This window comes from Coturnix japonica, chromosome 5, assembly GCF_001577835.2.
Source record: "Coturnix japonica isolate 7356 chromosome 5, Coturnix japonica 2.1, whole genome shotgun sequence".
Classification (NCBI taxonomy): domain Eukaryota; kingdom Metazoa; phylum Chordata; class Aves; order Galliformes; family Phasianidae; genus Coturnix; species Coturnix japonica.
In genome coordinates this window covers 49,047,452-49,070,434 of record NC_029520.1, presented here as the reverse complement: position 1 = coordinate 49,070,434, position 22,983 = coordinate 49,047,452, and the positions used below count along the sequence as shown (strand labels likewise).

Genomic DNA, 22,983 nt, shown 5'->3' with positions numbered 1-22,983 from the left:
TGGAACAAAAACCAGTACAGGAACAGTACCGGTGACTTGCTATGAATGCAGCTTCTGAGTTGTTTAACTCCTGTTACACAGCTGTCTTTTGACTTGCATGCATGTTTAATAACCTGAAAAGCTGTCCCTTAATGGCAGGATTCTTAAGTACTTTTTCTTCTTTCCCAACAGTCAGCATTACTAACATGGCAAAATTTTGCAGATTCAACCCCTTGTTACTAAGATGGTGTTTTTTCCTTTCATCCCATCTTTGTTTCAGTCGAGGCCTTTTCTTATTCTAATTATATGGAGTTTTCCAGAGCTTTCTGATCTCTACATCTTGGATGCTGCCATCAAAACAATATGCTAAGGAGCTGTTCTGCAATAGAACGGCTCTGGACTGCATTCCCCTTAAGCCTTAGGTCAGTTGGGTTTGGTGGCAGCATCTGGTGCACAAGCAGATTTTACAACTGAGATGTAGATAAAATCCACTGAGCGAGGTTCCTGACTCTCCTGTTTACACTATTAATGCCAGTGCAGAAAACCATGAGACTCCAATGGAAAAATGTGATAGTTATTTGTATGAGAGCAGTGGTAATCAAATGGGCATGTATAGGTACCTGTCCGTGCTAATCTTGAGCCTGGTAGCTGGTGATAACCAGGATTCAGTAATTACTTTGTGCAAGGGAGGTAAACTCTGGAAATCTGATCCCATTTTTTTTTTTTTTTTTAAAGTAATTTTTATGGCTACTCTATTGGAAATATATTTGATCTCAATTCTGAACGAATTCATCTGTAAACTGTAATAAAGCCAACATCAGTGACAGGGATCCCTATTTTGGCAAAGGGGTGCAGAAGTCTAAGCAAGATGCACCATTCAACAAAGATGATTTTGTTTTACTTTCTCCTAGGGATCCTTATTCCAGCAGACAGGTGACCGTGGAGGAAACGCATCGCTTGCTTGGAAACGTGTAAAGGCGTGTAAAACAAACGGTCACAATGGAGTGGAGCAAAAGACAATCATTCTACTATCAACTGGTTAGTATCTTTAACAAACAAAACGTATGTAGAGGGGGGCAGGGGCTGTGAAAGAAAACTGATGCAAACATACCCCAGCTCATCTCATTCCTGAAAAATCTGGGAGGAAAGTGAATAAAGTGCACTTTTTTCCTTCCCCTCCCTCTATAGACATAGCGAGTAAACTTCTAGGGCAGTCGATGGATGAAAGTGGACTACCCCAACTCACGAGTTACGATTGTGAAGTAAATGCTCCCATACAAGGCAACAGAAACCTGCTACAGGGTGAAGAACTGCTCAGAGCTCTGGATCAAGTTAACTGAGCTTTCACAGTAGTTGTTCCTTTTTTGGACACTGGTGAATCATCACCTAAAGCAGTCTATTTATATTTTCTATATCTGATTTTAGAAGCCTGGCTACAGTACTGCACTAATTCAGTTAGTTCAGTTTTGATCCCCTTTCTACTTATTTTGACAGTCTTTTTACTACATTCTTTATGTAACAATAACTCAAACCGTAGTGCGTTTTTATAATTCTTTGGTACGTACACTTTAAAGTCCATTACATTTAAAACACACTTGCAACAGCAGCTTAGAAATATGCACCTGATTTTAAAAACCTATATATATTTATTTTTTTGGCTGGGGAGTTGGTCACCAAAATCCATCATTAGTAAAATGTCAGCACGTGAAAAACTGGCAATACTTCTATCCTGCTCTTCATAGGTAGCTGGAAGACTTGTGCTCTCTTACTCTTTATGTTCAAGTAAGGTTTTGTTTCGTTGTTTTTTTTTTTTATTATTTTAATATTTTTTTTATAAGAAACAACAACGCTTTGCAGCAGTGCATTGTAGCCACAATCGCACAATATATTTTCTTAAAAAGAATACCAGCAGTTCCTCATGCAATATATCTGCATTTATAAAAACTAGTTTTTAAGAAGAATCTTTTGTTTGCCTACGAAATCACGTCTAAACCTGGATTATGTCATTATTTTAGTCACATTGTAATATAAATTGTTCTTAAATGCTGTCTTATGCTTTTGACTTACGAGTGTGATTAGTCGAAGGGAAAGGATTGATCTGGGAAGGGCTAGCAGCATTTTATTTGGGTACATTCTCAATTTAGAGAGAGAGTTTGATGTTCTTAACGTAGTCACTTCGCCAGCTTAAAAGAAATCCCTGCCTGTAGTTGTTGAAGTTAATGCTAATATTGTGTATGATCTTAAATCTAAATGTTCAGCTTACCCTGTGTGGTATAGGTGATATTTCAAGCAGATTGTAAACCATCTTGCATTGTTAGCAGTTTTATCTAGTACATCATTGAGTTGCTCAATATTTTAATGTTTTGGTTTTTAAGCACCTTGTTGCTATTAACATCCGTATATTTTCGTGTAGATTTCAATAACTTGAATATATTTAGAAGCCTTTTTATTTAGAAATATATAGTTGTCACAAACATCTTATTTTCCTATATGTACTGTACAAAACATTCATTCACTCGTTCTTTTGCTCTTTGTGGTTGGATCTAACACTAACTGTATTGTTTTCTTACATCAATAAACTATATGTGGACCAGGCCCCCTCGGGGAGTGTGTTATCTGAGAAAAATGAGATAATTTATATTTTTGTTAGTGGTTATTGTTCATCCGTGTTCCCTTTTTAACTTAGACTTGATTGGAAATCACAGCTTCCTTATTTTGCTCACAGCATCTCCGACTTCATTATTTGAGCCTATTCGGTACTAAATTCTCCCACACAGTGTTGTACTACCGCCGGCCAAAGATGTCAAACTTTCTAATCTGTTATCACACCAGTTAGCAAACTTGAAAGGGAGAAGACAGCACATCTGTGTTACTTCTGAGCAAAGACTTTTTCCTTAAGGACAGCTTAGAGGCTCATCTCTGGAAGCATTATCAAGGTAACGCTGGAAAGCAGGAAAAAGTCAAATCCCCATGAGGGATCAATTAAAGATGAACTTCTTAATATTGCAGTGAGAAATGCAGCTGGCACTCTGTGATAAAGAAAGGTTGTTCTACGTTGTCATGCTGTTGACTCGGTAACTTTGCTGTCCTAAAACATGATACTACTGATACAATCTTGTAACGTGTAAATAGGGTCAAGGTGTTCTGTGCATTCTTCACAAACTATTTTAGGGATCTTTTTTCACTGTAAGAAATGAAGTGTGGATGTCACCATTTATTTTGGAATCTTTCCTTTCATTGACTTCCTTTAGAGTACTTTAAAATCACTGTGATGGTGTATAAGCTTAACGTGCTTTTTAAACATACTGTTACAGTTTTACTGAAGCAAGAGCACTTTCCAAACTGACACAAGTGTGCTAATGGAACTAAATGGAACCAATGTTAAGAGATAAGGCACTGGTAGAAATGGAACATGGTTGTGTGTTTGAGCAGATGTTGCATAGAGAGAGAAAAGCACTAAGCATGGACTTCAGGATTTGTGCAGAACAAACATCTTGAATATACACACCTAATAAATATGAAGGGTTTGTAGTGAAACCCTTCTATGTGGATGGCGTGCTTCCCATGGCAACACTTTCTCCAGCAGCTGTAGATAGTGAAGCTGGTAAAGGTTTAAGAAAGGCACCAGCAGACATGGGTTTACATTAGCACTAGTTCACCTAAGAACCTTCCCCATTTGTATACATTTTCTGTCATACGTACTAACGAGGCGCAGCATATTGTTTGCTGTGCTTGTAGAAGTGAATGCAATAAGACTGCACTGCAGTACGTGTAGCTGGTTGCAGTCTGGGCAACTGGAGGAAAATATGAAAAAGGCCTCAGCCTGAAAACTTAACTTTTAAAATTAGAGGTAAGGAATTTCAAGTGTTCCCAATTTGTCCCCTCATTATTGTAACAGTAATTATCAGCACCTGCCCGCTGTATTCTGGAAGTTATGGCTTCCCTATGTTTTGATGACTAAGACTGATGTGCTGTGGTTACTGAGAGCAGTTCTTCAGCTCCCAGAGCTGCTGAAGAAGGCATGGAAGAATAACAGTAGCTGCTCTGGGCTACTTAAAGCTCCTGCAAAACACAAAGCCTGGAGGCAGTCCTTGTAGCTGCTTCTATTTCTTTCCTTAGATTTTGGACTCATGCTAATCCTTCTTTGGATGACAAGATTTCTGCATCCATTCATGCCTACAGGTTACAGGTTAGCTTCTTCATTTTGAATAAGCTGAGTTTTTTTTCCCTTGAAGTCTTGAGGCATTATCTGAGAGCACTTACTCTTTACCAGTAGTAAAAAAGGAACAGCAGCTGGATGTGGTATTTGCTTTTACACACAAAACATATGATATAACAGAAACATTTTACTATTAACAGTTTCCATTCCTGCTGTACGCACAAATTCCCTGACAGTAATTAGGAATCACTTTAAAGAGACAGATGCCAGAACGAACAATTAAAGCTCTACGTGCTTGCAATGAATTAAAGGTACAGGGATCAAAAACTATTACAGGTTTAATAGCTGCGTATTTTAAAGTAACTTTCATTATTTAAACAGCTTCTTAAATGGGGGTAGCTGAAGACAGAAACATGGGCTGTTCTGCTGGTATCTGTTGGCAGGCTTTCTCTGTAGTTAAAGTGCTGAATGAATCATTTCATTCCACGAAGCCAGGAGGCAGGAGCACCCTGCAAGCACTAGTGGATAGGCCTGAGGTCAATCATCTGTTCTCCATCCCCTCTGATTAGCTGCTACTGAACAGTGCCCACAATTCACCCAAACATCACTGCACTTCTGGATGTTGTTCAGACTGCAATTATCCAACATGGAACTAAACATTTCACAGGCCAGGAATACTCCGTAGGAAGGCCAGTATTGTCATAGGAACTCATCAGCTGAACACCCAGCTTTCATTAGCAATCATACGCTTGACTCCCTGAAAAGCTCCAATCTTGAGAACTGTGATTTTAATCCACGTTCTAAAATCGAAGTGTCATTTTCTTTCTGCTTCCCTTCTTACCTTGAGCAAAGCTTGCCAAGTTACCAAAAAGTTCAAAGAGTTTGCTACTGGATTTATACAGTACGGTAGATTTTTGTGAATAACTGCAGTATTCTCTCATGAAAAAAAGTGGTATATTTTGATGGAATTCTTTTCTGGAACCAAGTACAACCTATTGCAATTGTATTTCTCTTGAAACATTTGGACATACTTGTGATTGTACTTCTTTTTCGATTGTGTAACGGTATAAAGTTCAATAAAAGAGAGGGTTTGTTTCTAACCTGTGACGTCCGTCATCTTTCTGTTCATCAATTCGATGCTGTCAACTCGATAGAGTACGATCCCGTTATTTAGCATCAGTGATGCCTGGATATATTTAGTTAAACAGCACGTTAAAACTTCCACTTGTGTGATTTACGTTCGTGAAAACAAGATTTATTTCCACGCTCTCCATTTGAAAATGTATCCTGAACACATAAGATACTCAAAAATAAATAACCCTATGCCATGTGCAACTTGAGAAACCTGTTATTTATAGCTATGTCTGTGCAGGATAAAATAGCTTCTTAACTTACATCTTACAGGGCAGGACAAGGGGGAACTCGTATGCCTTTGTTTAGTTGTATGAATAGCAGTCTATTGACATTAAAACATAGTAATAAAGAACACAAAGGAGCACTGAGTGAAAACAGTTCATCAAGAAACGTGCAGGATTCATTAGACTAAGAAAAACAACAGCATTTGAGTGTAAAAGCAACAGAATGACAACTGTGCCAGAAGATCCTGTTGCTTTTTCCTCCCCATCTTTAAGCTGTAGCCAAGGAAGGGCTCATCATCCCATCAGCGCGCACACAACAGCCTCATCCCATTACATCCTCTCACCTACCTGCCTTAGAGAGCCGCCATCCCGCCTGCAGCTCCTTCAGAGCATCCCAGAGCGACCACCACCGCAATGATACACCTGGTAAACCGTGAGCTGAAGGGATAACCCCATCACTGCAGGGATGGGTACAGCCCCTACCTCACCAACACCACCCCGTGCCTCACATCCTTACAGCCACCGGGCTCTGTAAGTGCTCTCCCCACACCGTCAGCATCCTGTTTCATTAGCGAAGCCAGGCTCACTCACACACGGGTTGTACAGGGTCGCAGCCCTACGTCCCTAAACACCACATTAACAAAACGTATTTTCAGATACAAACAAACCCCCCCAGCCCCGCTCCCCCCTGTACCCGCTCTCCCTCTCACAGACCTGCTCTCCAGCCGCTCTCCTCCGCCTACGTGCGCCGCGGATCGAGGGGCCGGAGAGCCGCCAGATCCCGCTCCGATCCGCTCCGCTCGGAGGCCGCGCCCACCCACACTCTACGTGCAGCCCGGCAGCCGCTGCCCCCCGCTCCCCGCCCGCCTACGTGTGGCACTGCATGCGGGGAGCAACCGGATCAACGCACCCCGACACAGCCCAGCCCAGCACCCAGAGCTGCCACAGGGAGCAGCGCATGCCCGGGAACCGCGCAAGCGCCTTGAAGGGCGGCCGGGTGGTTTGTTAATGGCGGCGGGGTGAGCTGTGAGGTGTGTGAGGGCTGTGAGGTGTGTGAGGGCTGTGAGGTGTGTGAGGGCTGTGAGGTGTGTGAGGGCTGTGCACGTCTTTGAGGCCTGTGAGGAGGATCAGAGTGTGAGTGGTGCGGGCGCATGAGTCGCCTTGCCCGGGCTGGCATTGCAGGACTCGAGCGCTCTCCTGCGCCGTTCCAGAGCCGATACCGTCCGCTTCGAGCGCTTTGCTGAGCTGTGGAGAGAGCGCCGCTTCCACACCATCTTCCAGTGAGTGCCCTGCCCTGCCCTGCCCTTGGGCTTTAAGCAATATAACGTACATTGTTGCCTTTTTCCGCCCCGAATCTAATTTAGGTTGTGGAATGCCCTCTGGAGGTTTCAAGGCAGTCGGACTGGGCTACTGGACCTGACCTGTACTAAGAGGGTACGTTTAGCTGGCCCGCCAGTCAGGGGGATTTTTAACTACATGCATCCTTATGGGTCCCTTACCAACCCGGTCATTCTGTGATTAGAGCACATAAAGTACAGCCCTGTGGTAACGTATTAAAGTTCTTGAAGCTTGCTGCTGTATTATGAATGCTGTGACACCTGTGCTTCACTTGCTGCAGTGTGCTCCTTTCTGTTTGCTGTATAGTGGTAGAATGAGAGCTCTGGAGAGGAATAAGATCACAAAGAAGACCTTGGAGCTGGCACAGCAGTATTTCTTGCCGCCGTATGCCTTCCAGATCCGAGTTGGTGCTCTGTATCTTCTGTATGGGCTCTACAACACACAGCTCTGCCAGCCAAAAATAAAGGTAACTTACCAAGCCTCCATAAACAGCCAAATGTCTGTTTATGAACAGCAATGAGATCTCAGTCTTCTCCAGGCTGAACAATCCCAGGACTCTCAGGCTTTCCTCATATGGGCGCTCCATGTCCCCATTCATCTCTATGGCTCCTTGCTGTACTCTCTCCAAAAGTTCCCTGTCTTTCTTGAGCTGAGTGGCCCAGAACTGGACACACAGATGTGGCTCCTCTAAATTAATTATAGAGGAGTTGTTTTACAGGGATGAATTTAGGCAATTTTAAAGCCACTCTTATACAGCAAACGTTGGAGAGTTTGGGAGTCATCTCAGAAGGTGTCTTAGGTAGAGCAAAAATGAGATGGGCTGAGGAAGGCAAGGAACGAGAATGACTTTCTTGAGCAGGGCACTGTAACAGTCCACAACTGATTTGTTGCAGATCAGAATTGCACTCAAGGATTGGCCTGAAGTCCAGAGCTTTCAACGGGATCTGATAGATTCTCAACACTATGATGCAGCGTACATCTTTAGGACACTGCGTCGTGCCAGGGCGTTCCATTTCACAGCAATGCCAAAATTGGTGAGTTATTTTCTTAACAACCTACTGTTTTTAATAAAATACCTTCAGGAGCTGTTAAAACTTCAAGTGTGGGGATGGTTTCAGTTGACCATTTGAGTTACAAAGCCTTGTCTCCTGCTTTAGCTAAACTACAGAACTAAGAAGAAGATCCAGGAAAATGAATGTAAAGAAGAATTTAAAGATCCGAGTAACAGAGTAAGCAGCCTCATCACCAATGACGTATTGGAGGTACAGTAACTTTAAACTATGGCTTAACTTCTCGGTTTGTTTGTTTGCTTTTCCTGTTATTGAAAAGCAGTTCATTCTCTAATTAGTCCAAGATAGTCTTTTGTGCATTTCTTATGGAATGCAGACTAAGGTGATAGTCTGTCCTAGAAATTCTGAGTATTCAGAAACACAGTATTTAATTTGGAAGAACTTTTGTACCTGTTGTTACCATGTGGTACCTGTACCACACATTCTTATGTTTCCTGGCTTTGCCTCAATAAGACGTAAAAAGTGGCCAACTGTCACTTGGAGGGGGAAGAAAGAAAGGGGAAATGATGAGTTTCAGAAGGCAGGTTAATTCAGTGGTCTCCTTAGATTGTACAGTGCTTGTTTTCTTCAGTAAGAACTCATATTGCTATACTGCTGTAATCTTTTTCCTGAAAAGTGCCTCTTTTCCTCTCTTAGGAACTGATGAATATTCACGAGCACTATCAGAAAATGAAATGTGCCATATCAGCTGACAAATCCCAGCCAGACAAGGCCCTGAGCTTGATAAAAGATGAATTTGTAGTTTCTCTTAAAGACATAGCTTTGGAACATCAGGAATGGCAGCAAAAAAGATTGGTAGGTAATACCAACCATTGTGCTGGTGGTAATTTAACAGATTATGTGAGCGTGTAAGAACTGGTGTAGAGTGGGAATCTCAGTTTGAGTAGAAGGAATTGGAACACTGAAGGTATGGAATGAGTAAAAGTCTGACTAATGGTCTGGGGAAAAGGATGGTGGCTTGTATGTGATACTGGCTGAATGGTAGCAGAAATGTTTGCATATAGGTAAGCCCTGAAATAAGTGATTTGTGGATGGTATTTGAATGACTGCACAAAATACCTCTGTAGCGGTTTGTGGTCAAGGTAAAGTCAAGGTCAGGTATAAGACTAGTGAAGAAAATGGGCATATGTGGTTACTGCTTTGTGAATGATTGACATCTAAAAAAATACTGTTTTGTGTGGTTCTTTTCAGAAGTTGTTACTAAAAGCTAAGGAAGCTGATGAAATGCCAAACAGAGGGGAAGAAGGAACTTCGCTAAGATCAGAAGTAAGAAAAACGAACTTGTTTGCTACATTGCACAGGCAAAATCTGTTCATTTCTTAACATCGTAGGCAAGGTGGCTTGACAGAGTCAAAGTGAGTTCCAGGAATAATTAGAGGAGTTGGGATTTTTATGTTATGTTGTGTTGTTTTCTGTTAAGCTTTGAGCTTTCACTGCTGTGATAGTTCTGGGATGCTCGTAATAAAAAGATACGGCCCCTTTAAGGCAAGGAAGGGAAGGAGCTGTATTTTCTTTGCCAAACACTTTGTGATTCCTCCCAAAGTTTCACCTAAATGCAAGAACCCCTTTAAATGCTATAAAATACCCTTGTGTTGTATTTGCCTGCTTGTTTCATCTGTGAATCTGACTAAGAAGTGAAGTTTCAAATCTTATTTTCTGTTCCTGAGCTGCGGAACTAAAAGCAACCAAATTAAGCTTCACGTTTTTAATGGAACTTGAACTTTATTTAAGATACAATTTGTCACCGTTTATTAGGGAATTACAGCTACAATGAAATACTGCTGAAGTCTGGTTTAAGAGTTTGTTTTAATGTTACTGTCGTAGAAAATGAAACCTTTTTCTGAGTAATGCTTTTGATTCTTTGCAGGGTTCTGAGAGAGCAGATGCTTTGGCTAGAATCAAACAAAAATCTTATTCCTCAGTTGTTGAGGTAGGTGTAAAATTTGATGATAGGGATGCAGTTATTTTAAGTGATAATTTCAAGAATTAACAATATAAACAGTTGCTCAGAAGGGAAGGAGTTAAAGTGCACTCTGTAATTCAGCTTTGGAGTGTTCTAGTTTCCATATGTAACACGCAGGGAAAATGTGAGGTTCTTATTGTTGTTAGATCTATAGAAACAGTGCCAGTATGGTCTGTGCCTGGAGGTTTTCATTTACAAGGTACCTTTTCATGTCTGTGCTCTGTTTTTAAATAGATGGAATTTGAAGTAAATAGAATGAGAAAATACTTGAGTTTAATGGTTCCTTGAGGCTCAGATGTTCGAAGCTGTGTAAATCCTTGCAAAAATGGAACTTGGGGGTTTAAAACCAATTGGAAACTTTTGGAATGTTGTTTCTCTAAGTACTACTCAAAAAATATTGTTGGATTATCTTTCTTATGGTGGACCTATGATAAACATTGCATCATTCTTTGTTTATTTAAATAGTTTGTTGGATAATTCATTATGAAATAGAGCTTCGGAATGTGCAGCACTTCAGACCTATGAATGAAGCACTAAGTGATGTACAATAACACGTGGCTAGAGCAGTTTAACTTTCCTTTTTTAATAGTTTTTACATATATTTACCCCTTCTAGGTCTCCAAATCCAGAAGACATCGTCAAGTAATATTAGAATCTTCCGAATCAGGATCAGATTATGGGAAATCTCCAAGACGAAGGAAAAAAAACAGTAGGAGACCACAGCCAGCAGAGAAAAGAGGTTCTCTGGAAATCAGAGGTTCTTTTCCATTGCATTTAGGAAGAAATTCTTTACTGTGAGGGTGGTGAGACACTGGAATGGTTGCCCAGTGAGGTTGTGGATGTTCCTTCCCTGGAAGCATTCAAGGCTGGACTGGATGGGGCTGTGAGCAGCCTGGCCTGGAGGGAGGTGTCCCTGCCTATAGCAGGGAGTTGGAACTGGGTGATCTTAAAGGTCCCTTCCAACCCAAACCATTCATTTATGGATCTCGAGAAATTGGATTGGTATCATTTATTGTGCTTACTTACATTCCAGGTATTTGCACAACCCTGCTTGTGCATCTTTTCCTTTTTTTTTCCACTTTGGACTTGAAAGATATCACTTTCCTCTCTATCTGCCAGCTCTGAAGGCATGAGAAATGGCTTTTGTTTTCTGAAGGAAGTCAGCTTTCTCATGTTCAACTTCTAACTGATAGAAGTTGCTCAGCCATTTCAGTCTTTCATTTGACTGTCTGTTCATGAGAGGTTAACTAAAATTGAGCAGTGAAGTAGTTTTGAATAAACCATTTTGAAGACAATGGTTTCAAAGTTCCAAAGTCTGTCCTGTGATGTGCTGAGCTTCTGTGAAAATTCAGCCCTCTTCAGAGGTGGGCAGTAGGGCTATGTTGCCTTTGCTTCACTTCAGAACAGCAGATGGAAAGAGAATAAAGAGAGGAATTTGGAATAACCTCTGAACTGAGCTGGTGATTAATATTGCTAAGTTACTTATTATTGAGGGTTTTTCTAGTGAGCCATATGGAGATACAGGGGAACAGGTGTTTCTCCACAGCCTTTGACTGGAAAGTCAATACAGATGCAAGAGAACAGACTTGTAACTACTGAACCAAAGATACAGAAGTGAAAAAACAAACTCAGCAAAAAGAAAAAGAAACAACCCAAAGGTGACATTTTCTCCTAAAAAAAAATAAATAAATCTGTCTGCAGGTCAGATGCAAGCAGGAAAGGAAGCTGTTACTCACCGCATTGGGATGCCTGTAATCAAAGAAGAGGATAGCTCAGATACAGAAGGTATCATGATTGAAATTCTATGAGACCGTGGACTTGTTTTGTTAATTGCTCTGTACTACGTTGTATATTTAACTAAAACTGGTATCTCGGACCATTGCTTTGCTTTCTTGCAAGAGCTTGCTTCGTTTTCAGCCTGTAACTTGTTGCATCAAAGCTGAAGCTTTGCTCTGACAGTTTGTTGCAAGCACACATGATGGCAGAACCCTGGGAGTTGTGCTTTTTATACATTAAATGATTTCCACTGGCAGTTTGTTGTTGGTCTGATAGCTCCTGCTTAACATAGAGGAAGGCAGACTTAAGAGCTAGACCAGTGATAATTGCTCTTAACCTGGAAGAATGGGATTTAATTGGATAATGTAAAGGGAAACAAGGAGTCAGGTACAACTTCTATAAAGGTCTGACAATGCAGATGAGTGTGAGTATAACATATTTTGGAGTTAACTTGCCTTAAAAACTGTATGTAACAAAAGGTTATTTTCATACAAGAGAAAATAACAATGAAATACATTCACAGCAAAGCAGTACATCCTCTGATCATCATATGTGGCTGTAGGCAATATGAATTCATTCAACTTTTAGACAGGTTGAAGGCACAGTGGTGCGTTTCATATTGTACTTGATGTTATTTGCTTCTCCTTTAAGTTGCCATGATATTTTGTCTCTAAATCAGGGGTGTTCTTCAGTTCCCTGAATAGTTTTAGCAGTAAGTTTTGAAGCATTAGAATATACCCATACGTAAGTTTGCTTATAACTTTGTAAGGATTCTATGTTAAAGAAGTTTATGAGGAGTAGAAAGCTCTCAAAGTTGATTAAGTTTGAAAATACAGTACTTTGTTAATCCATGGGATTTTATTTAATAATAATAATAATAATAATAATAATAATAATAATAATAATAATAATAATAATAATAATAATAATGTGCCATAGAATCTAGAAAGATTTTTCTTTTCCCATATATAAAGTCATATGGAGAGAGATTAGGAGGGAACCTCAGGAGCTCATCTACTTCATTTCCTTCTTCTGAGCAGAATTAATTCTACCTTAATTATTCCCAGGAGGGAAGATAGATTGAAAAGTTTGTCAGTAAAATCTCTCTTTCCTTTCAGAAGTACCTCTCTCCAAGAGGAGAAGACGACGTTAGGATCCAGTTGGAGAACACTAATGTGAACTGCGGTGACGACATGTAAATGTCAGCTGTAACACAGAGAGCTTGTTTGGATTCCTTTGATGGTACAGCAGGAACTGGCTGGGACCAGAGCTACAGGTGACACTGGAATACTGGAACTGACTGTTTTACTTTAACAGTCTCATGGTACAGCACCCGGTGCCTTGATTCCTGTGAGAAGTTGCTATGCACTGTGTGAGATGAGAAGAGAGAGAAGACGGTTCCTTCTTGTATTTAGTTTATATAATGCAAGTAATTGCTTGGAACTTACATTGACTTGCAATGGCTTTCTAGTGGACGCTCTTGAAGGAACAGCTGTATTTGTACAATAAATTCTTTATGCAATTATATTTATCAAGGATCCTGGAGGTGTGGGAAATGAACTTGGTGATAAGCCTTTTATTGTATTGGGTCTCCAGATCTGGCTTTGTTGTATATTTGAATGAAGAAATACAGTGTGTTTATTGAGATATTTGTTTTTCGCAGGTGACACCAAGCTGTGCGAGGGCAGGACTAGCGTTCAGAATGATCTGTATCAGTTTGAGCAATGAGATGGAAGAGGTAGGAATGGAAATAAACATGGAGCTTAGCACCAAGAGAAGGTACAGAGCGGGGAAACAATTGCTAGGCAACAGTGCTGCAGCAAGAGCAAAAAGGCTGAGAGTCAGCAGCATTTGTGTCACTATTCAGCCCTGTAAGGCCATAGGCTTATGTACTCCATTATGGCCATTGATAATTAATTACCCACTTTGTTGTTTTGTTGTTTTTTTTTAATTCTCTTTGATATTTCTTGTGGAAATAGGGAAGATTTTGGTGGACATAAAAGGGGCCTAAACTGAGTGGATTAATGTGGTACGTATTTCAGAGCCCAAAGGAAGGGAAGAGCCTTTACCTCGATGAAGGAACTCTTTAAGTGAAAGGATAAAGGGTTGGAATATAAAATGGGCATGTAGTAAATGCATTCGTTGGTAAGGAGGAAAATGGGCCTACGTGACAAACGTTGGACACTGGAGAAAATAATTAAGCCAATATTGCACTCAAACCCTATTTATGGACAACGAGGAAGGGCTTCATTAAAAAGCCAAGAACATGATTGACTGAAGAGTGGTGTTCGTACCATAGTAATCACCTTCCATATAGCAAAGCTAAAGGATCCTCTGTGTGGACATGTGACTCTGTGGAGGCCGTGTTTACCAGTGTCATGGGGGTGATGGAAAGCAGGGATGTACTTTGAAATGCTCAGGTGCCATCGGGTTAGAAGCACCTTAAGTGGAAGGTGGAAGGCACTGTAGTTTTCATTGCATGAAGATAGTCTCTATGCAAGTTTAGAGTGGGAAAGGTTTGAGAGTGCTTCTAACAGTCTTCATAGCTGTATAACGTATACGTGGACCCCCACATGTCCCAGCAGTATGAAGAAATGCATTGAGCACTAAGGTTGGAAGAGCCCTCTGTGCTCAGCTGGCCCTCTGCTGTGGGCTGCACGGTGACTGCAGCTCAGTTCCAGGTGCCGTGTCGGGGAGGTCCCGGGGCACCTCGAGGCGTTGGAAGCAGCATTTTGGGGGTGAAACTGATGTACCTCCCTAACCGGGTCTGTTATGTTTCACTACAGCCCCGCTGCTGCCGGGAAGCCGCGCCGCCTTCAGCCCTCCCGGCTCCGTGCCCGGGGGGCGGGCGGCGAGAAGGCGGCGGGGCCGGGACCCCTCCGTGCTGCCCGGGGGCTCCCCCCGCGGCGAGGCGGGCGGCGGGGAGGTGCCGTGCGGGTCGGTCAGCGCGTCCCCTCCCCGCTGTCTGTGGCCCGGGCCGAGCTCCGCTTCCCCTGCCGCCGCCATCGGGAAGCCGGGCTGCGCTCTGCGGCCATGGCGACACGGTGAGTGCGGGCGGGCGGCGCCCGGAGCGGGGCCGGCCTCCAGCGGGGCCAGCCTCTCCCGGGGCTGCGGGAGAGGATGGTCCCTGTCCCCGGGCCGGGATCGCCGCTGCGGGGCTACACCGAAAGCGGGTGGGGTGGGGGGGGTGGGTGTCGGTGCGGCCTCTGCCGCGGGGCGGGGCGGGCAGGTAGGAGCGCGGGGATGCGGGTCTGGGGGGGAGAGTAACCGTTTAACGACGGCCGCTTTGAAAAGGACGAACAAAGAGCAGGTGGCCTTGTGGTTATGGGAGGCACGGCGGGGCTGCTGGGGTTCTGACCGCGCTAATGTGATGGGTGGTCGCCTTCCGTGCTGCCGTTGATTCTACCGCTGCCGTTACCGCCCGGTGTGAGCCCGGGGTGCGGTAGAGCCCCGGAGGGCTGGCATTGCTGCTCCCACCTCAGGGAAAAGCCCCCCCTACTTACCACCCGGCTCTGTGCTGTTACCGAGCGCCCAGGAATCTCTCTGTGTCTTTCCCCAGCTTGTTTGGGGGACAGATAGACCTGGTAGCCTTGAAAGATGTCAGGATGGCACACCACGGTTCATAAGCTTGTAATAATAAAATCCCAAGCTTGAGCTTTTCATAAGAATTGGGCTTAGTGGGGAGACTAATTTCTCTCTTCCTTTGGTCATTCAGTGATGCTCACCTGTATTCGCTGTTCTGCACCGTCTTGCAAAACTGTGCCCCAAAGGGGAGGTGATGTTGGGCAAGGCCCAGACTGACACCATGTGGATGCAGCCTTTGGAGGATCCTCCTGTGAACGTGAGTAGATGGAACTAAGAGGTCAGCAGAGAGTGAAGCAGTCGCTTGTGGCGCTGTGCATGACCTCCTCACATGCCTAACTAACACCAGAGGCAGACTTCAAGTGTTGTTACGCAGGTTGTAGCCTGAAGATGGGTGTGTTGCCTTTTGGTTCAGCTTCAGAAGCTTTAGTGTGGATCATCGTTTTCAACCTGTGTTTAGCAGAGCTTTGCTTTGCAGAGTAGGAAGCATCTGTGCTCTGCTGGATGCTGTTCCTTGTAGTTCCTGCTGCGTGTTGCTGTCTTGTGGTTTCTTCTGCCTCTTATTGGTGCCACAGCAAGACCAAGCTAATAAAGCCTGCTAAATTCATCTGACCTGGTCCAGAGCAATTGGAATATGTTGCACTCCTTGCCGTTTTCTGCTTGTTTAGTGTGCTAGGTCAGACCTGGCAGAAGTTCCTTTATTTCTCACCAGTCCGTATCTCAGCCTTAGTCATCATGTCCTGTAGAGGTACTTGCTCTGGGCTGTACTGCTTTCAAGGCTCCCCACGTGCTTTGTGTTCATTAGTTTCCTTGCTGGTTTGCAATATTCAGTCTTGATAAGCACATCTAGCAGTTATTTCCTTATCCCCTTGACACTCAGTAAATGTTTTGATTGAGGAGTAATACCTTGAGCACAAAAGACCTGAGGAGTGTTCACTGTTAGGGGGCATTTCCTGGATTTGGTAAGATGGTGTACTCTTCCCCTGTGTTTCTGGGCTGCCAGAAGAGCTGGTGGTGATGACTTGCAGCGATCGAAGATATGTGTCTGAGCAGTCTGCTCTGATCTTTATTGTTAAATAAATCATTGTTCCTACTGGCTGAGGGATCAGAAATGAAGCAAGTTTGGTCTCCAGAAGCTTTGGCTTCAACCCAATTTGAAATGAGTGCAGCTTAGACACAGTTCAGGTCAGTGTGGGAGTGAGCCAAATGCTGCAGATCGCTTTAATACACTTCTAATGGCAATAAATATGGTCACCTTGCAGTAGTAAGTGCGCATCAGGTGTCTCTAAATGAGAAACATTACCAAGAGGTTATATTGAAAAGATGAGTTAAATGGACACATAGGTCACCCTTCAGAGTAGAATCGTAGAAACGTTAAAGGTGGAACAGATCTATAAGATCACCAAGTCCAACCACCAACCCATCACCACCATGCTCACTAAACCATATCCCGCAGTGCCACAGCCACATGTTTCCTTGAACACCTCCAGGGACAGTGACTCCACTTGGAAAGTTTGTTTCGTTGTAGGTGGATCTTGTTTGTCCTCATTGGGAACCTGTGATGCATAGAGAAGCTAACAGTATTGTGGGGATGTCCACGTTTTCTGCTGTGAGTCAGTAACACTGGGACTTAACCACGCTATACATTTACAGCCCTATTTGTTGCACAGGTGAGCACGTTGTCTACAATGTAGACTGAATGTAGACTGGTTGATTACCTTGCTTTGTCTTGGTGGCATGTAGATGCAGGTCTTTAGTTTTTATTGTGCTTCTAGGAGTTAGAAGATAGGTGCACTGCCCTTTGAGCAAAGGGTTCTAACTTAAATCTCCCCCTTTTATGCATGGTTGGAACCACCGTTATGCTTGTGTGCACCAGGTGGCAGGCTGTAAAATTGCACGTAACAATGGGGGGCTTCTAATAGACCTGCGTCGCATCTGATTGTGTTGAGAGCAAATCTTGAGAAGCACCTGCTTTGTGCAAACTATTGATTGCCATTGTGTGTTCTTTTCTAAATACTCAGTTTTATAAAGAGGCCAAGTTTGTGCTTACACTCCATCCCCAAGAGAAAACATTCAAAGAGAAACACGTACTCAGGCTTCAGAATGGCTTGCAAAATAGACTGGAGAATATTTAAAATGTTTCCTTCCTGTTTTGATGAGCGTTGAAGTAGAGACTATTCTCCAGGGAAACTGCCTCTGAGGAGAGCTTGCTTTGAGCATTATTGTTCCTGAAAGCAGGCAACTGCTCTGGGAGAGGGTGGGGAGGGATTCAGCTGAGAGCTGGATGCAGTGTTGGGATGTAGGCAGTGCTATTGCTCTGAGGAGAGGTGAGCTAAAGGGCCTGTGGGCCCTGGAGCCAGGTTTCTGAAGGTATTTTTAGAGGTTTGAAGGCACAAGTGAGATGGCAAACCAAGCTTTTTTGGGCATGTAGGACACCTCAAATCAAATATGGCCCCAGAGCCTTGCTCGTAATGGCTGTTGCACTAACTTAATATGCTTAGGTCATGGTGAAATAGATCCTTTTGGTGCAGATGGGCCATTAAGGGGGAAGTCCTGTGAGTGTGATGCTGGATCTGCAGATGCACTGTGCCCTGAACTGGAAGCACTGTGGCAGCAAGAGGGCTGTGAGCTGTATAAGGGAATGTAAAACAAAGGTCTGTGGCTTGTCTTCCCTCTAAGTAATGATGCCAGTTTTGCCTTGGGGACCCATCTGCAGCAGCCTATAACATTTATTGCGCATGCTACTTTTGTGAAGTGTTCCTTTGGTTCCCATGCACATGGAAAACAAGCGTGTACCATCTGGTCTGGTTAAGTCCTTCCATGGGGCTGCTCAGCTGCTCAGCTGACTCTTAGCAAAATAGGAATAGGTCTCAATCATCAGTAGAGGTTATCTAAAGACATCAGGCAGCTTTGCTTTCAAAAACAGCCTCTTACGTGCTTCAGAAAGGTTGACGTCATGATTGGTGGGGTTAAGTAGTCATTAAGGAGACCTTGTGTTCACTTCCCACTGTATGATCTATTGCTTATTACTCCTGTGCTCTGGGGTAGCTCAATTAATTATCCAGCAAGGGGCTTTTGATGAATCTATCTAGGGAATGGGGAGACATGAGCTCTATAAGCTCATTCTTTGAGCTGCTCTTTAAGCACACAGGCCCTGTGCTGGCTGTTCTTCATGTAGCTTCAGGAGATGAATTCCCTTGAAAAGAGTGATATGGCTACCATCCGTTTATCTGATAGGTATGTGTGGAAATTACTACAGTGACTGTAAATAAATCCAATTAGACATGTCTTAATTAGTCATGGATGTCACAGAATCTCAGCAGTTCAAAGGGACCTCAAGAGAACATCCAAGTCCAATCCTTCCTGGCCAGAACAGGTTCCCTGTCACACAGGTAGATGTCCAGCCAGGTCTTGAATATCTCCATGGAAGGAGACTCCACCACCTCTCTGGGCAACCTGTTCTAGTGCTCCATCACCCTTACTGTAAAGAAGCTACTTCCACACGTTAGTACAGAACTTCCTTTGTTCCAGTTTTAGGCCATTACTCCTTGTCCTATCACTGTTCACCACTGGGAAGAGCCTGGCCTCATCCATTTGCCTCCCACCTCCCTTCAGATATTTGCAAACATTTATCAGATCCCCTCTCAGTCTTCTTTTCCCCAGGCTGAACAGACCCATGTTCCTCAGCTGTTCCTTATGTGGGAGATGCTCCAGACTCTTTATCTTCTTTGTGGCCCCTTGCTGGACTTCTTCTAGGAGATACCTGTGCTCTGTGAACAGGGGAGCCCAGAACTGGACACAGTGTTCTAAATGTGGCCTTATGAGGCCAGAGTAGATGGGGAGGATTGCTTTCCTTGACCTGCTGGCCATGCTCTTTTTATGTCTTTATTGTTTTTGTTTTATGTTGGCTGTGGCTTTCAGAATGAACTTCTTCCTTTTCAGATGCAAGACAGACTAGTTTGGTGGTGAGGGGTTAAATGAATTAATTGAATTAAATTAAAAGAATTAAAGAATTAAAATGCTCCCTGGTGAAAGCTTCTTCAGAGAGTAGAGCGTGGGGCCAAGCTGCACTAGAGAAGGGCAGAGATGGGATAAGACTGGTTTATTTAGCTCCTTGTGACACCTCCTCATCAACACCTACAAGAAAAATTGCATCCATTCTGACATGCTTTTTTTGCCCTTTGCACTTAGGTGTTTCTCTGGGCCCTGTACAGAAGGCATGGCTGAGACTCATGGAATCATTGAATATCATGAGTTGGAAGGGACTCATCAGGATCATTGAGTCCAACTCTTGGCTCCAGACAGGGCTGCCTTGTGTCGGCACTTCAGTCCTTGTTCTGCTGCTCACTTCCTGAGGTAGGCAGTGTTACGATGTCTTCATGGCTCGAGTATGTGCCATACTGGGTGCCATAATTAGCCTTCATTGGCTTTAACAGGGTCTGAAAGCACCTGGGATCTCATGAGATGATGCTTACAGCTGGCTCACACAGTTTTAGATGCTAGTGCGGTGTTCAAGTACAGTTGTGTGGATATCCAAACTACTTAGTCAGAAATATTTTTGAGACACTTAAACACTTCTCACAAAAATGTGGAATATCAGAACATGATTTACATCTCACAAGTGTCTAGACAGCATATGCAGAGAGTGTATTGTTTAAAGAAAATAACAGATCCGTCAAACCTCTCCCAGCACTTCCTTCTGAGAAGCAAATGCTCATATAGTTGAAGAAAAGTAAAGGAGTTTGGTGACTAAACCCAGTAATTTTCATATAGATCTATTCAGTCTTCTGTGGTATCTCACAGAGATTGAAAGAAAAGAGCTTTCTAAAAAGTTTTATTGCTCCTTGGTTCGTACTTTCTCTTTTCCTAACCATTAGCTCTTCAAGGGGATTCTGCAGATAGAGGGCCTCTGCACGTGTCTAATTCCTGTTGGGATTGCTGTTAATTTAATCAGAGGGTCAGTATTTGAGCCGCTTTGAAAAGGTGATTATCAGGATCTTGGGTTGTCATCTGCAGCAAACAACTTGCAGTAGATCTTTCTCCTTTTCATTATGAGAGAGATAAGGAAGTATGGCTTTCAGCAGAGAGTGCATCTCAGGAGTAGATTTCTGGCCTGATGAGTGAAGAAGAGAGTGTTAGCAAGCTATCAGAAACTTACAGCCAGGGCAGTCATCAGTAGGAGAGAGTACAGTGAGTCATGCTCAAGAAACACGAGTATTAATGAAGTACAGATAGTGAGTTCCCCTTTGGGAAGAGTATTGCAGTGTAGTTTCTGAAGTCCTGAGGTCATAAACTTGAGAAAAGCATTGGAAGAAGTGTGGAGGAGGGAAAACAGGCACTGAGCTGAACAGAGATCTTTGGAGAGGAAAAGACAGTGACTTCTGACAGCAAGGATCTTCAGGGGGAACAAGTTGAGCATCTCACCTTCAGGCTGCACCATAGATCATCTGATCTGGATGAAAGAAGAAAGACTTTCTTGGAGCTGGAGTAATATATTTGTGGTTACAAAGTGTGGTTTTCCATTATATCCTTTACATGCATCTCCAAACTGTGCAACTGTCATTTAATATTTTGGTTACAGAAAATAAATGTCCCAGTTTCTGAGGATTATATTGGAGGATGCACAGTCATGTCATGATGCTCGGTGTCCCCAAGCATAGGGCAAACCATAACACTGATAGGTGAGATTGTCTGGCAGCATGAAGCTGAAATATACCCATGCATTAGCAAAGCCACTGCCCAAGTTGATCTGGAGATGGTAGTGCAGGATTTCTGTTGGAGGGAGGTGTCTTTTGATGACAAGCCCTAGCTGAAGTATTTTGGCATCTATCAGAGCTATAGTGAATCTGGACCTTGGGAGTTTTGGGTGAGTTTCTGACAAGAATGAATACTTATTCTATATTGTGGGTATTTTACTTCTTCATTCTTAGGTAACTGTACAAAATGAGCCTAAAAGTTCTTTTCAGACACAGGTAGGGGGGACTGAACCGCTGCCTGTCCCACGATGGATATTTCTTTACCCTCTCTTTTGTTATCCAGTGACTCTTCAGAACCAATAAAAATGTTGTATCCAACTATGCTCTCATTTTTGCCCCAATTCTGGCAGACTCTCACCTTTTTGACTATCCATGAGCTCTGAGGCTCCACAGCAAGAAGTATGCAGGATGTATCATCATGTATTTACCTGGCTGAAGAAACAGGGACAAGCCTCCAGAGATGCTTCTCTTCTCCGCATTTGGTTTCCTATTGCTCTCTTGCCTCTTCCCAGTTCAGTTCCTTACTCTGTGAACTTCTGTTTCCTGCCTGGCAGTGGAATACAGTCGCAGCTTCTGCTCTCACCTCGGTTTGTGTTTTGTTCTCATTTAGACCAGGGAAAGGAGAGACAGGGAGAAGGAATACTTCTGCATATGGTGTTGCTTAGCAGCCTTTACTTGCCCGGAGTCACTGGAATGTTGAACAAGAAGTCAGGACTGCCTTGAGCCAGACAACACTTTCACTGTTGTGCCATGGAGTCTTGCTCCTTTGGCATTTCTCTCTTAGGTCTGTTAAGTGGAGCAGCTCTTTAAGAAGCATTGACAGGTGCTTGAGTTCTGTGTTGTGGGAAGGACTGAGTATGAGGAGTTCTGATTTGGTTGATGCTGTCATGGTTTCTGTGAGCAGGTGGGTTAGTGGGGAATTGTATGGCAGGAAATGTCAGCTCCCTTGGGAACTTCAGTTTTGAATTCAGCACTTACTTGTTTCCTTCAGAACATAATCTGTTCCTAAGACCTTTAACTTTGGCATATAGTTGGCATTCAGTTATAGTATGTAAAGATTCACTCACCAAATCTCTTGGCTGCACTGTAACCCTTGTGGCATACACTGCACAGCTTCAGCTAATGGGCTGGCAGCAGGTTATGTGCTGCATAGCAGGGTGAGGAGTGTAAGGCAAAACCACATGGTTAGTAAAAGGTTTGTGCTGTGATAATCACAAGGTAGCAGCTGCCTTGCCCTCTCTTCATTTTCTTTTGACATCCACTCCACTTCTTTTATAATTACTTGGGCTCATCATGTGGGTAAAAATATCTTCTCTATTGAAGGAGGATGGATGGTTTTTAATATATATATATTTTTTTTCTTCTTTAACATTGAATGAATTGTGGTTGAGCTGGAAACTGACAGAACAGAAATGTATGTTTTCATTAGAGAAACACTTGATTAGGTTAATTGAATGAGATTCAATGTGGTGTGTGTGTGGCCAACTTAAAAGCTTTCTAACTTTGTCTTGGGTGGAGGTAACAGTATCTCAGGAGTATGAAACACTGAGGGGGCTCTACTGAATTAGCAGGGGGAATCTAATTTCTTTCTGTAACAAAACTCCAACAGCACCAGGGTGCATGTGAAGACAGGTAAACCAGAAGAGCACGTCGCTTTCAGGAGGACTGGGAAGCATTGAAAGTACTGGGATATCCACTCTCATCCATTCATCATCACTGAACAGAGAATTATTTCCCGTTTCTGTCTGAGTTCATATCCAAATCCAGAGTGATAACAGCTGTCACAGGGACCCAGCTTGGAGGAGAGTTTGTGTTTGTGATATCCGTGATGATGTACCTTGTAGCAGCCCAGTTATCTTTTCTATCATCTTTTATACCAAAGTCTGAGGATCCCCCAGGGAGTCCTAGTTGTCAAGCGAGGTGCTTTCATTAAGCCATGATGTGAGATTGATAAGCCATATTTTCCATGCAAATTCATTTCTGTAGCCCAGCACTGAGGTTG

General features: G+C 43.2%; 3 protein-coding genes and 1 long non-coding RNA gene across 17 annotated transcripts in view; 3 read left to right on the top strand and 1 right to left on the bottom strand.

Moving 5' to 3' along the window:
* The window catches only part of HIF1A (hypoxia inducible factor 1 subunit alpha), a 29,248-nt gene extending 24,010 nt beyond the window's left edge, over nucleotides 1–5,238 (top strand). For 5 of the 7 annotated variants that reach the window (XM_015865742.2, XM_015865743.1, XM_015865741.2 and 2 more), the window contains 2 exons: nucleotides 891–1,017; nucleotides 1,168–1,639. In XM_015865742.2, coding sequence (XP_015721228.1) covers nucleotides 891–1,017; nucleotides 1,168–1,319 — 279 coding nt within the window. In that variant the 3' untranslated portion in view covers nucleotides 1,320–1,639. Of the gene's footprint in view, nucleotides 1–890; nucleotides 1,018–1,167 lie in introns of those variants that run through there. The other 2 variants (XM_015865740.2, XM_032445141.1) reach the window with 2 other exon arrangements.
* Nucleotides 4,207–6,613, bottom strand: LOC107315402. The gene is made up of 2 exons (XR_001555895.2): nucleotides 6,211–6,613; nucleotides 4,207–6,120 (listed from the first exon to the last, which is right to left on the bottom strand). It is a non-coding gene; the product is annotated as an uncharacterized LOC107315402 (long non-coding RNA).
* Nucleotides 6,614–6,653: 40 nt separating this feature from the next.
* On the top strand, nucleotides 6,654–13,181 carry SNAPC1 (small nuclear RNA activating complex polypeptide 1). Its single transcript, XM_015865712.2, has 10 exons — nucleotides 6,654–6,776; nucleotides 7,141–7,300; nucleotides 7,728–7,868; nucleotides 7,992–8,096; nucleotides 8,541–8,699; nucleotides 9,096–9,170; nucleotides 9,772–9,834; nucleotides 10,483–10,624; nucleotides 11,569–11,652; nucleotides 12,762–13,181. Exons 2-10 carry the CDS (start codon nucleotides 7,148–7,150, stop codon nucleotides 12,794–12,796), a joined length of 957 nt encoding a protein of 318 aa, XP_015721198.2. The 5' UTR covers nucleotides 6,654–6,776; nucleotides 7,141–7,147; the 3' UTR covers nucleotides 12,797–13,181.
* A 122-nt stretch (nucleotides 13,182–13,303) lies between these two features.
* SYT16 (synaptotagmin 16) overlaps nucleotides 13,304–22,983 on the top strand; it is a 93,824-nt gene continuing 84,144 nt past the window's right edge. For 3 of the 8 annotated variants that reach the window (XM_015865747.2, XM_015865746.2, XM_032445137.1), the window contains exons 1-2: nucleotides 13,411–14,687; nucleotides 15,359–15,484. In XM_015865747.2, the coding sequence (XP_015721233.1) occupies nucleotides 15,422–15,484 (63 nt within the window). In that variant the 5' untranslated portion in view covers nucleotides 13,411–14,687; nucleotides 15,359–15,421. Of the gene's footprint in view, nucleotides 13,382–13,410; nucleotides 14,688–14,884; nucleotides 15,485–19,416; nucleotides 19,582–22,983 lie in introns of those variants that run through there. The other 5 variants (XM_015865748.2, XM_032445135.1, XM_032445133.1 and 2 more) reach the window with 4 other exon arrangements.

Bases quoted from the DNA above. Each gene is read 5' to 3' on its own strand.
- SNAPC1 (XM_015865712.2), top strand. From the start codon at position 7,148: ATGAGAGCTCTGGAGAGGAATAAGATCACAAAGAAGACCTTGGAGCTG. The intron at 7,869-7,991 runs GTGAGTTATTTT...CTCCTGCTTTAG, and splicing joins TCACAGCAATGCCAAAATTG to CTAAACTACAGAACTAAGAA. The intron at 8,700-9,095 runs GTAGGTAATACC...GGTTCTTTTCAG, and splicing joins AATGGCAGCAAAAAAGATTG to AAGTTGTTACTAAAAGCTAA.